The 13,644-nt window shown below is 41.3% G+C and overlaps 1 protein-coding gene across 13 annotated transcripts in view; it reads left to right on the top strand.

Moving 5' to 3' along the window:
* Window positions 1–13,644, top strand: part of GRB14 (growth factor receptor bound protein 14) — a 322,152-nt gene that overhangs the window by 184,145 nt on the left and 124,363 nt on the right. For all 13 annotated transcript variants that reach the window (XR_003857359.1, XR_003857354.1, XR_003857355.1 and 10 more), the window contains one exon: window positions 1,998–2,075. Coding sequence is in view for 7 of the 13 variants with exons in the window: in XM_029605622.1 (XP_029461482.1) it covers window positions 1,998–2,075 (78 nt within the window). In the remaining 6 variants the exon portion in view is untranslated. The remainder of the gene's footprint in view (window positions 1–1,997; window positions 2,076–13,644) is intronic.

The raw sequence follows: 13,644 nt of genomic DNA, 5'->3' as shown, positions 1-13,644 counted from the left end.
GCGCCAGCATGCCATTCCCTGGCCCGGGGGCTGCTTCGGAGGCCTCGGCCACGCCCCCGGAATGCCCCCGGGCTGGTACCACACCCATGGCCCCGCCCCAGAATGCTCCTGAATGCCGCACTGCCCCCGACATGCCCCCCCGACACGCCCCCCAAGCAAAGCCCCGGGACTTACACGCATCCTGGGGCTTTGCACGTGCCGGCGGCCTATGCAGCATAGGCACCCCAGCATGCAAGTCCCCTGCATGCGTAAATCCGCAGGGCTTTTAAAATTTACCCCTAAATGTACAATTGAATCTATATGGGTAGAAACCCCTTGTGTGTTGGGGAAGAGAAAGAGAATAGTGATAGGAGTCTGCTACCATCCACTTGGACAAAATGGTGAGATGGCCAGTTAAATGCTAAGAGAAATTAGGGAAGCTAACCAAATTGGTAATGCAGTAATAATGGGAGATTTCAAATACCCCAATATTGACTGTGTAAGTGAAATTTCAAAGCATGCTAGAGAGATAAAGTTCCTGGATGCAATAAAAGACAGTTTTATGGAGCAATTGGTTCAGTTTCCGATGAGAGAGGGAACAATTTTAGATCTAATTCTCAGTGGAGTGTAGGATTTGGTGAGAGAGGTAATGGTGGTGGGGCCGCTTGGCAATAGTGATCATAATATTATCAAATTTGAATTAATGAATGGAAAGGGGACAGTATGTAAATCCACGGCTAAACTTTCAAAAGGGCAACTTTGATAAAATAGAAAAAATAGAAAAAACTGAAAGGTGGATACAATACTCTTCACCAAAAAAAGGGGGGAGGGGGGAAGAGACCCCACATAGAGCTTTATCAATTTCAGCTAATTTGAATGATGGTATTTAAGTGAAGAACCTGTGGCTGTATGCATGATCATAAAATAATTGCCCATTCCAATAGATTCTGCAAATTAAAAGTACTTCATAGCTAGGCAAAGGAAATGAACTGATTATACCATCTACGAAAGGCAATGTTATAAGATCATAGAATCAGAAAAATTATTTAAAAGTTCCAATAGTTTTAATGCGGTGTGAAATTCTTTAACATTTAACTCAGCAGATGGATTCAGTAGACTTCTTTATCAGTTAATGCCTGCTGATTCTGCCTTCTAGCTGACAGTAATGCTCCATGCTCTAATATACAAATTAAAATGAATTATTATCAGTTCTAACAATTTCTAAATTATGCTTCTTTATAATGTCTTACATTTCCCTAGTTTTCCTCTCCCTCCTGTAAGAACCTGACATTGTTTTGGTTGTCTGATAATTGGCAAATATTGTACCCAATGACAATGAAAATATTGATATCAGACAATGCAATGCCTTCCATATACAGCAGGGGAAATGATTCATTCCTTGGTTTGTAATTCTCTGGCACATAATACAAGGAAAAGAGATTCAGAAGACTTGACTAAATGGAAGAGAGAATTAAAGACTAAACTGAAGACAGAGGCAAAACTATGGGCCTTATTCAAGAGGTGTTTTTTTTTTTCCATAGGCACAAAATGGGAGACATCAACTTTGAATAAGGCCCTGATTTCAATCTGAAATCAGAAGAAAGGCAGTTCATTTATTTTCTATAGGTGCCATATCCAATGTTCTCTCTCTCTTTTTTATTTTTAAACCAAATATGCCTCAATACTACAACCAATACTACTTCTCCAGTTAAACATGTGTTACTTTAATAAAAATCAAGTTGTTATTATTAGCACAAAGTCGAGATGTTTTCTGAAGGTACAACATAGGAAAAACTCTCTGATCATGAACCATGCAAGATGCTAACATTTTCCACAAGAGGGCACTGAAAGATTGCTGAAACATTTCCTTTCATGGCACTATGTCAGAAGCTGTGTTTTTCAGATAGTATCTTATCAAATTAGGTGATAACATGGAAAAGGCTATTAAGAGTTATTTTGTCCTACAAAATGAAATTATTGTCATGATTTTGACTTTAGTATTTTGCTTTTATTTCTAGCATGGGATGCAGTTGTACCAGAACTACATAAGATTACAACACAGAAGTGGTTTTTCTGCTCAGAATGTGTCACCTATGGTATGTTGTATTAACTTAGATATTAGACAACATTTTGTTTTAAATTACCAAATAAGAATCATATCCTCATGGTATAAAGCTAAGTAAGAAAAATTCTGGGGTCAGAATTCAAAAGGATTTGTCTGGTAGGGATGTGCATTTGTTTCAGTGGCAACAAATTCTGATTTCAGTTCAGTTCATATAGAAGAAACTGAAAATGTCTTATGAAAATAGCCCACATTTTTTGGGTACTTTTTCTATTTGTAGTAAATTGGGGAAAAAAATAATGGCCTCTGGCAGTCTTGGCTGGATCTCCTAGGTCCTCTCTGACCTCCACTCCCAGCCCCAAAAAATCTAATCTGGGCCGGCCGGGTCTAGCTTGAAATCTGATTATAGCTGGCTTAGAGCCTGCCCAGGGCATGGCCAGGTCTCCCCTTCTGTTTATAGCTACCAGGACTGGGAAGCTTCCACACGAACTACCACTTATCCCCATCCTAGATCCTTGAAGGAAAAGGGCAGGAGTGATGCCCATTCACTGCAACCTGGGTCCCGATATTTTAAAAAATTTACCATGCACCTGAAGGATGGCACCAAAGTGATTTCACTTTGGCATCATCCTCTGGTGTGGCTAACGCTATGTTGATGTCTTACCCTTTTTCACCGAGGTTCCAGAAGGCGGTAAGTGGGGCCAGGATGGGAGTTTCCCCAACCCTGGCACCTTTAAATGGGGGAGAGACCTGGACAGGTGTCAGGCTGGTCCCAGGAAAACTCTGTGCTGGCTTCAGGCCAGTCCCAGACAGGTCAGATTAGTGATTTGGGCCATGAGAGTCCCAGCTAGGGTTGCTGGAGGCTCCTTTTTTTTTTTTTAATGGGTTAATTTATTTGTTTGTTTTAGAGGATTTTTCATGTGGTTTGGCAAATAAACTGAACAGAAAAAAAAATAAATAGAATAAGAGAACCTACCCTATTTCCTGAAACAAAAAACAAACTGGAACAAAAAAATTGGGGCTGCACATTTCTATTGTTTTCCTAAATTCATACAGGACAATACTCAGCTGCTGAATGGCTTGGCTAGTTAGCCAGCTAGTTAGCACGGACACACTGCTGACTTTTCTCAATTATCTTAAAGTTAGCTAGATATGTTTATCCGGCTAACTTTAGGACAGGCCAGCAGCATGACCAGAGTTAGCCATATAAGTTATCCAGCTAACGCCGAGTATCAGAATTAGCTGGTTAACTTATGCTGCTAATCGACGTCTACCCAAAAGGCCTCCAACTCACCTCTGGAACACCCCTGATGTATCTGGCTAGAATTTAGCTGAATAATTCTCTGTTTGCCTGTTTTGCCAATTAGATGGATAACATTTTAGTTATCCATCTAAATGACTTTTGAATATCAACCTCATAACTTCCAGATAAACCTGGGTTTTAAATATTTTCCCCTCCCACACCAAAACTAACTGGCTAAGTCATTATCAAATGCAGAGGTGATGCAAGAGTATTCTAGGGTGGAGCTATGTTATCTGGTTAACTTAGCCAATATTCAGAGTTATATGACCAAGGGGGTCATTTACCAGACGGATCGCACGCGATAAGGGACGTTTTGCTTGCGAAAAGTCCCTTATTGCATGCGATACCAAGATGGGGGCGGAGTCGGCCCCGGAAGAGGAGGAGTCGGGGTGCCACTGGGGCCGACTCCGCAAAGACGCCACAGATGACGAAAAGGTAAGGGCCTTTTCGCGTCCTATTTTGCGCCCAATAGCTACACCTTCTATGGTGTACACCTTCTATTGGGTGCGAAACCGGCAGTGATCGCACTGCGGCAGTGCGATCGCTGCCGGCTAGCACAGGACCGCCCCCCATTTCGGCCCCCCACCCCTCATTACCTAAAGTATCGGAGGCCTGCGATACTTTAGAAAATGAGGCCCCAAGTTAACGGTATAACTCTAGGACTATTTCAGAACAGTCCTAAAGTTATCTAGGTACATATATCCAAATAATGTAGTACTTAACCAGCTGTATTCAAAACAGTAAAGCAATGATACATGCTGCCAGGAGTGCTATGATCATACTGAGCTCCCAGGGGCTGTGGAGGTTTTGGTTGGTGCCAGGTAGAACAGAAGAGTTTGGTTAGGGTTACCAGGGAGAGGAGTGGTTAGAATGAGAATGAGGCCTGAAAGCCAGATTTATTTGCTGAATTTGGGGGAGGGGGAACAGGGAGAGGTATGAGGCTCCTGGGCTGGTAGGCGAGCTACCTTTTTGATTCATTTGGTAGACTAGTGGGACAAGAGGGGTAGGGGAACTATTCTGAACGTTTTCAATTATTTAGCAGGTTGGGGTTGGTAGATTGGGCCTGCAAGCCTGCAAATATTTTTGCTAGGGGCTCTGGTGTTTTGGAGTTTTGTTATCCTACCATTTATCTGGCTATATAATATAACCAAGAATCAGAATATAACCAAGTAGGTTTGAACTTACCTGGCTAAATTTACTGTGGTAAGTTTAACCAAAGAAATCAACAGGAGACTTGTTGCTAAGTTTAGCCAGATAATTGTCTGTTCCCCAGCTTGCTGAGTATGTTGAGAACCCTGCCCTATATGTAGATCTCACAACGTGATAGAAATAACATTGTGACATATGCTTATGAAATATAACATTTTACATGCCTGGGTAAACTGCTTGAGAGAAAGAGTGGTGGTAAAAGCATAGTGTCATGGGGGCTGCCAGGGCTCAGTACTGGAACTTTTTTTTTGTATCAATAGCTGCATTGCTGAGAAACTTGAGGAGAAAAAATGTCTTCTTTGTAACAGAGTAGACATGCTGGAAGGGTTAGAAAAATACATGAAAGGGCAATTGATAAAACTGGAAGAGTAGTGAAGGGTTTGGAAAATGAACTTCAAAATGAAAAAGTATAAAATTATGAATTTGGGATATAAAAATCATTAAGCATGGATCAATCTGGGAATACTCACATCAGGTTTTCAGCCTGAAGAATCTGGAAAACAGTTCCTTTCAGATTGTAAGCTTAATTGTATTTAAACACAGGGATAACTAGACAAGTATACAGGTTCTTTTTACCATAAGGATTCAAATAAGATGCAAACTGTCCTTGAGCATGGGCTATAACATATTGACGTTCATTAGCATTCCCAGGTATCAGCCATTCTAATCTTAGAAAACAGGTGCTCACAAACAGGTTAATTCCAATTACAACTTTGGGTACCTCTCTGTCTCCGGGCTCCATAATTGGTCAACAGCCTTTAAGTTGCTGGGAAGTGATTTATTTGTATTTTCACAAAAGGATACAGAATAGCCTGTGCTTGGCAACATATAGTCTATACTTATCCATCCTGTTGCTTTTTCTCTCTCACTCTCGCTTGGTTTGAAGTCCTTGCACCTTGGCCAGAGGTGAAGTTCCTCAGGGTGACTTCTCAGGGTCTGGAGACTTCTTTACCATCTTGAAGTCTTCTGATGTATTGCCTTTATCAGCTGGAGATAGGGTTGAAGAACTGGCTGCCTTCCCAAAAAACCCTTGTTTTATAGAGGTTTGCTCTATAGGCTAAATTGACTCATAGATTATTGGTAGATATTTTGGTAGTCTATAAATGATACCTTCCATGATTTCTCATAATTGGTAAGGTCTGGGTAGGCTGCCTTGTTGAGTTTTAATAATTGATGGGCTCTTGGTGCCAGGCTGGGTGGTACATCTGCATTTGTTAGAATTTGTGGTCCCATCTCACTCATGTATATGGTGTATATGAAGGGGTTTTGACTGAGTGTCAGTGGCTACTAGTCCTTATCACAAGTTGCATCTGGCTAGCCAGGATCATGTTCTCTTGTCATGGAAAATCCCATGCTGAAAGTCCCTTCAGTATTCTTCTTGAGACCTACCTCTTAGGTTCCAGGTGCAAGGGAAGATAAACCAAGTATCCTTAGCTAATTTTATTCTTATATGTTAACCCTGTTATCCTTAATCTTAACCCCAAGCTCTACCACAAAAATACAAAGTCTGTAACAGAGATTCTATAAACATAAGAACATAAGCTATGCCATACTGCGTCATACCAAGGGTCCATCAAGCCCAGTATCCTGTCTCCAACAATGGCCAGTCCAAGTCACAAGTACCTGGCAAGTACCCAAACATTAAATAGATCCCATGCTATGAATGTCGGCAACAAGCACTGGCTATTCCCTATTGATTAATAGTTTATATACTTATCCTCCAGGACCTTGTCCAAACCTTTCTTAATCCCAGGTATACTAATTGCCTTAACCATATCCTCTGGCAATGAATTCCAGAGTTTGAGATGCTCAGAATATACTTACTAAAAGAAAGAATGGAAGTCATTACAGGCTTTAACAATATATGGGAAAGTGAAATCTTCTCTAGAAAAGGAAATTCAAGAACAAGGGATCATGATATAAATTTGTAGACAGGAAAGATAGTGGATACTTGGAATAGCCTACCAGCAGAGTTCATGGCTCCCAAACTGACACAATTTAAACATACTTGGTTACATAGCAAGTAACAGGTAATGCAGGTGGGGTGACAGATGAAAAAAAATGAAGAAAAGGACTTGCTAAGGCATGTGAAATTTGGAGGCCCAAAGAGAAGAAAACACAGACTAATGGTCACATAGTAGAAGTGCAACTGTATCAGGCTTGATTAAACCCAAACAGCAGTAGGGATACATCAGGCTTCTAAAGAGGTCCGTGTCACCTGCATGGAGTGATGGTTAAAACCCTAACAAAATGGTACACCTGCATCAGGCTTCAAAGAAGGCTGAGGTAATCTTTAAAGATAGACCATGGTTAAAACACAAATATCTTTATTTATTTATTTTATTTATGTTCCACTTTCTGGTACTTCAATGAGTATCAAAAGGCTGGATGATTTTAGACAGTGGCTTTGCTAGTTTTGGTGGCTGTATGTGTAGCAAGCTACTATAAACCAGGTTCATGTCCCCATGAGCTTATCATGGGTTGGAGCCTTATAATGTGGACAGAGCTGCAGCTGGAACTGAGTGATGTGTTTTGGACTTGCCAAAAGAGGTTTTTCATCCTGCAGAGACATCAAGCCACCTCAGCCAAGGTGAAGGAATATAAAAATATGTCAAATCCCCCTTGTGCTATCACATGAATGACAAATGTTCTGTAAGAACTGGCATCCAGCACACACAGTATTAACAAGTTGTGAAAAGTGCTGTACTATTTAACCGGCCCAGATAATAGCACTACATAGTCATCAGAGGAGAAAGCCAAAGGAATTCTGGGAGACCATTTAAGGAAGAAAAAATGCAAATTGGCTGGCTCTGTCTGAGTGTGAGGGACAAGGGTGGTCAGAATTGGAGCCAGGAGCCAGGAAGAGAGGAGTGTATCTGGAGCTCGGCAATCAGTTCTTCTCCTGAAGAACTAATTATCAAGAGGGAGAGATAGAAGTAAGCACTCTGAGGAAATAGACAGACAGCTGTTCTTGCATCATAGCCAAGCTACATGTAAAATCACAAGAAGGAGCAAAGGAGCCAGAAGCTGAGAAACTGAGAGATTTCCTTTCCAGATATATCCAGGCCCAGGAGTACATGACTGAATCACCCTCCTAAGAAACTGTGTTAAATAATCTAAACTTTGCACAGAGAGTATCTTAGCAGAAGGTTTATTTCATTGCCTTTAATCACAAATTCAGTATCTCATCTTAACTGTTTCAGCCTTTCAGCTGAAATCAAGCATAAACCCTTGCCACAGCCACATGAGATAAGGCAAGGAAAGAGAAGCTGATGGATCCTAGTCTTTCTATAAGAGGCTGAAACTGGACCCACAACAGTTTTTTATAATTACAAATTTTTATTGGATGTTACCACATTAGCAAAATAGTAACAGATGACACATACATACATTCATAATTTTCCAATAAAGAACCCAACACTCCCCCTCAAGCAGTACTGCACACATTTAGAAAAGCAGAAATATTAAGTGTAAAAAGGTACAATCCGTACAAAGCACAAATAGTGATGATCGCCATCTAACACCAAGGAAAAGCATCCTGCCATATCCAAGGAAATAAAAGTTTACATTAGGTACAAAGAAGGAAAAGCAAAAGAACCCAGTCTGAGGATATAACCAAACCCTGTGAGCACCTCCATTGAACATAGGTGTATCAAATAGTGTGAAGGGACGATAAACGATTACGAAGTTAAGCCATTAAATAAGCTAGACGATAATTTGTATATAAACATCGTAAAATGTCCTGGAGAGATGGTGCCTCCGTAAGTTTCCAATACGAAGTAATCACACATCTAGTTGCTATAAAGATTTGTTGGCAGAGACATTACTGAGATTTAGTGAGATATGTAATTAGAAGCCCTAATAACATAAAGCAGGCGTCCATTAATTCCCCTGTACCCAGAATGGTAGATGTCCAGTCAGCAACTTGGTGCCAGCAGGAAGCTATCCCTGGACAGTGCCACCAATATATGCATAAAAGTGCCTGTATCCCCCTCAATTTCACCAACATAAATCTCTCACAGAGGGGGAAATACGATGGAGCTTAACAGTTCTCCTGAAGGTTGACATAGATAGAACATTTAGTTGCACAAGAGTATATATAATCCCCTTCTTTCTCACTCAAGTCAGTCCCCAAATCCAACTTCCAAGCATGAATGTATGAAAATGTAACATTTACCTGCCCTTGAGAAGAGCATAGACTTAGAAACTAGGCCCTTTATCTGGTGCACCTGCTCACAAAAGTTTTCAAATAATGATTTCCCATGTTGCAAGGCCAAAGTCTTCTGTTGAGCTAAAATAAAATATATGATCTGAGCATATTCTAAAAAATTCAGGTCCCTGGCCCGGTTATCATAAGAACATAAGAAGATGCCATACTGGGTCAGACCAAGGGTCCATCAAGCCCAGCATCCTGTTTCCAACAGTGGCCAATCCAGGCCATAAGAACCTGGCAAGTACCCAAAAACTAAGTCTATTCCATGTAACCATTGCTAATGGCAGTGGCTATTCTCTAAGTGAACTTAATAGCAGGTAATAGACTTCTCCTCCAAGAACTTATCCAATCCTTTTTTAAACACAGCTATACTAACTGCACGAACCACATTCTCTGGCAACAAATTCCAGAGTTTAATTGTGCGTTGAGTAAAAAAGAACTTTCTCCGATTAGTTTTAAATGTGCCCCATGCTAACTTCATGGAGTGCCCCCTAGTCTTTCTACTATCCGAAAGAGTAAATAAACGATTCACATCTACCCGTTTTAGACCTCTCATGATTTTAAACACCTCTATCATATCCCCCCTCAGTCGTCTCTTCTCCAAGCTGAAAAGTCCTAACCTCTTTAGTCTTTCCTCATAGGGGAGTTATTCCATTCCCCTTATCATTTTGGTAGCCCTTCTCTATACCTTCTCCATCGCAATTATTTCTTTTTTGAGATGCGGCGACCAGAATTGTACACAGTATTCAAGGTGTGGTCTCACCATGGAGCGATACAGAGGCATTATGACATTTTCCGTTTTATTCATCATTCCTTTTCTAATAATTCCCAACATTCTGTTTGCTTTTTTGACTGCTGCAGCACACTGCACCGACGATTTCAATGTGTTATCCACTATGACACCTAGATCTCTTTCTAGGGTTGTAACAATTTTGTGATCTGCAAATTTGATTATCTCACTTGTCGTATTTCTTTCCAGATCATTTATAAATATATTGAACAGTAAGGGTCCCAATACAGATCCCTGAGGCACTCCACTGTCCACTCCCTTCCACTGAGAAAATTGCCCATTCAATCCTACTCTCTGTTTCCTGTCTTTTAGCCAGTTTGCAATCCACAAAAGGACATCGCCACCTATCCCATGACTTTTTACTTTTCCTAGAAGCCTCTCATGAGGAACTTTGTCAAACGCCTTCTGAAAATCCAAGTATACTATATCTACCGGTTCAATGAGCATGCTCTTTTTTAATTGGAGAGAAGAAGGGTGTATCAATCGTGGCTTTGGCCCCTGCAGTAGTGAGTATGAAAGTACAAATTTTTAATGGGGGTTCCATGGCGCTTTGATAGTCTGCCGATTCAGGTAGCCCCCAAATCTTCAGATTACACCAGTATGACTTGTTCTCAAGGTCTTCTAGCTTATATGCAAGGACCGAGGTCTCAGTATGCAGTAATTTCTGTTGTGCTGATAAATGGTTGATAGCATCAGCATGACCTTCAACCTGAATGTCAAGGTCATTGACATGGGAACCCAGGGCTGCTAAATCTTTCCTTACTTCCAAGATGGAGTTTAAAAGTTCTTTCTTGTGCTGCTTCATGTCAACTTGGATTTCCAAAAGTCAGCCCCGGATCTCGTCTCGAGATGGCAAGTCAGTAAGTCTTGAGGTGGGGAGGGAGTTTGGTGCCACCGCTTCTAGGACCGAGCCTTCACTAACTTCTGCAGGTGGCCCTCTATCAGCTTCGAGAGATTCCAGGGGCTGTTTGCTGTAAGAAAACTGTCTTAGGTCCGCAGTCTTCTGCTTACACACCATTCAGACCGATTAAGCAGCTTGATCATCATGGAATATAATTTGGAAGTAGGCTAGGGGCAATGCAAATGTGAAAAAAAGTGGTCAGTAGGAGAGAGCTTCACCACTATGCATCCATCTTGCTCAGCCTTGGAAGAGCGCTACCTGGCCCGCAACAGTTTAGTACCATGTAAACCATTTGGAGAAGCTCCATAGGAGAGAGAGACCTTCCAAACACTTTAGTGCTCATCTATTTCATTTGTCATCTAGCTATCTCCACTTCTTCATTTTCTTAATTGTTTTTTTTCCATACAATTTTGTGATTGGGACAGGGTGCACCCTTTACAAACTGGTGACATTGGGGTGGATCTGTCCCATGCCTCTTTTCGAGTACTCAGGGGTAAAGATAATTTTTGAAAGCCGTGTACTTCATTGCTTTCCCCCCCAACTTTCTCTATTAGCATTCCTTATTCTTTTTATCTTCCATATGAGTATTTTGGTTGCCCTGGCTAACAGATAGTAGCATGGCAATGGGGAGACAGAGGGGTCAAGGTCCTCAGGTTCCAGGCTGTAGAGGGCACCCGGGGACAGGGGATCCCATCTCACCCTGGCAAGAATAGTGTCCGTGGTCTCTGGGAGAGCACATCCTGCCTGGCAACAGAAGAACAGGAGATCCGCAGCCACCAGGATAACAAATTCTGTCCAGCAGCAGAAGAAGAGGAGGCCTGTGTTTACCGGGGGAGCCCATTGCACCTGGTGACAGAAGAGAAGGAGGCCTGTGGCCTCCAGGCGAACCCATCTTGCCTGGCAGCAGAAGAGGATGAGGCTCATGGCCTCCTAGAGTGCCATCAGTCTGTGGGTGGTAACAGCATGGTCTCTTCTTCCCACCCGCACAGCCTGGAAGAGGAAGTGGTGGGTCTGAGTGCGTGGAAAGGCCATGCAGTTGTGGCCAGAGGAAAGAACAGTGTGTCCTCCACGTGCCGCTCCCTTCCCCCCGCAGATGCAGGAAACAGTGCAGCATTAGCTCCCCCACAGCCTCAAGAAGAGGAGGCTGCCCACTGGACTTCTTCCTGATGGGAAGGGGGAAGGAACTGAGCATATCTGTGTGTGTGTGTGTGTGTGAGAGAGAGAGAGGCAATGTCTGTGTGTGTATGGCTGGGCGCGTGCTGGAACACTGTGTGCTCATCACTGAGAGCTTGTTTTCCATTCTCTTATTGTATCAGCCTATGTGTGTGTGAGAGAATCATGTCTGTGTGTGTGTGTGTGTGTGAGAGAGAGCATGTCTGTGTCTATGTGTTTGTGAGACCATATCTGTCTCTGTGTGCAGATAGTATATCTGGGGGTGTATACGTTTGTGAGAGCATATCTGTGGTTTGTGAGTACGTGTGTGTGGGTGTATGTGTGAAACAGAGCATGTTTGTGGATGTGTATGTGAGAGAGCATGACTGTGTGTGTATGTATTAGAGCATGTCTGTGCATGTGTGTTTGTGAGAGCATGTCTGCAGGTGATAACATATTCTGTGATTCAGTATGTGTGTATATATAGGAGAGAGGAGAAAGACTGTGAGCAATAATCCCTCTTTTCTCCCCTGCTAATCCACAACAATCTCAGGGTATCTGGAAATCAAAAGATCCTAGTTATGGACAGGGGTTTTATTTTATTTTTTTTTAAGTTTTAAGTATTGGATAGTATATGTGTCTGCTGTTTTGAAATATTTTATTGGTCTTTGAAAATTTTATATGAGTTTTATATTATTGGTCAGCTGTTTTGAAATATTGTTTTTGTTAGTATGGTTTGATTTCTACTGATGATTTCTATTTCCTGATTTTATTGTTTGATGTTTTATGAGGAATTGTAATGTTTCTGTTTTTCAATTGTTGCACTGCATACATAGTCTGGCCTGTTATGGTTTAGTTTTTGTCTGCACATTTGTATTACTACTTTATGGTCACTTTATTCTATATTTGGTGAGAGTCTGTCTGTGTTCTGCATGTGGGATTGAGTAAGTATTCTGCTAATGTGTTAGTTCTATGTAGGGATCTATAGAAGCTTGGCTTGTTCTGTTTTGCTAATAGGATGAGTAATGGTGTTTTAGAGCCTGGTATAATGTTTCAGTACTGGTGGTTAATGCTGTTTTGGAATGGGAGGTTTATTATATCATAATTGTAATTTAGTTTGCTTATAGCTTTCTGAGGAGGTCATGGAGTAACCAAGCTGGTGACATCTACCCAGAAGCCAACCAGATTGGTACTGGCAGGTTGGTAGTAATCAAGTATCACCCAGCAAGACCATGGGTACCTAGGTGATTGGATGTTCTGGAAATGGCCTTGCTAGATTTAGTGACTGCTTGGATTGTTACAGGCCTTGTAGGTGGATGGAGTGCTGTGGCTGTTAAATTGAGTTTAGGACTTTGTATGTGCGTCTATCCAGAATAGCGGAGAAGCAATGAGGAAGACAACAAAAACTGACTTAGATAAGGACCAATATCCTCCAAGCAGTCAAGCTTCTATGGCTAGCAGCTGGGATATATTCTTACCAATGTGAATTAGAATAACTGGGCAGACTAAATGGGTCAACTGATCTTTTTTTGCCAGCATCAAACTATATTACTATGTAAATAGCATCTAGAATATGTCTTGATTCACATTAACTTGGCAATTAATTTATGTGTTAATCATCTGTAAGCCAACAGTATATGAACGTGTTTTTGGTACAACATATTCAGATGTCAGGTTCATATTTCTCAAGTATGCTTTTCAGAACAAGGTTTACCTACATTAGAATCACATGGAAATGAATCATAGTGGGTAAACAAATACACTGTCTTATGTGTAATAAGATCTTCTGCTTCAAAGAACTGTGTAAAGTATGCAGCAGGCTTAAGTTATCTGTCCATGTGAGAAATCCTTGATAAATGATGTCAAAAGAACGTTTGTTTCTCAGATAATCATTCTAATAAGTATCTGTTCTAGTGATTCTAATCACATTTAGGATCTTATTCAAAAAGATTTATCTAGCTAATAGGGTCATTTTTCAAATCACATTGAAGCCCTAATGTGCATTAAATGGCGTCTAATGTGTTTTACATGCACG

This window comes from Rhinatrema bivittatum, chromosome 6, assembly GCF_901001135.1.
Source record: "Rhinatrema bivittatum chromosome 6, aRhiBiv1.1, whole genome shotgun sequence".
Classification (NCBI taxonomy): Eukaryota; Metazoa; Chordata; class Amphibia; order Gymnophiona; family Rhinatrematidae; genus Rhinatrema; species Rhinatrema bivittatum.
This window is presented reverse-complemented; position numbering and strand designations above follow the sequence as displayed.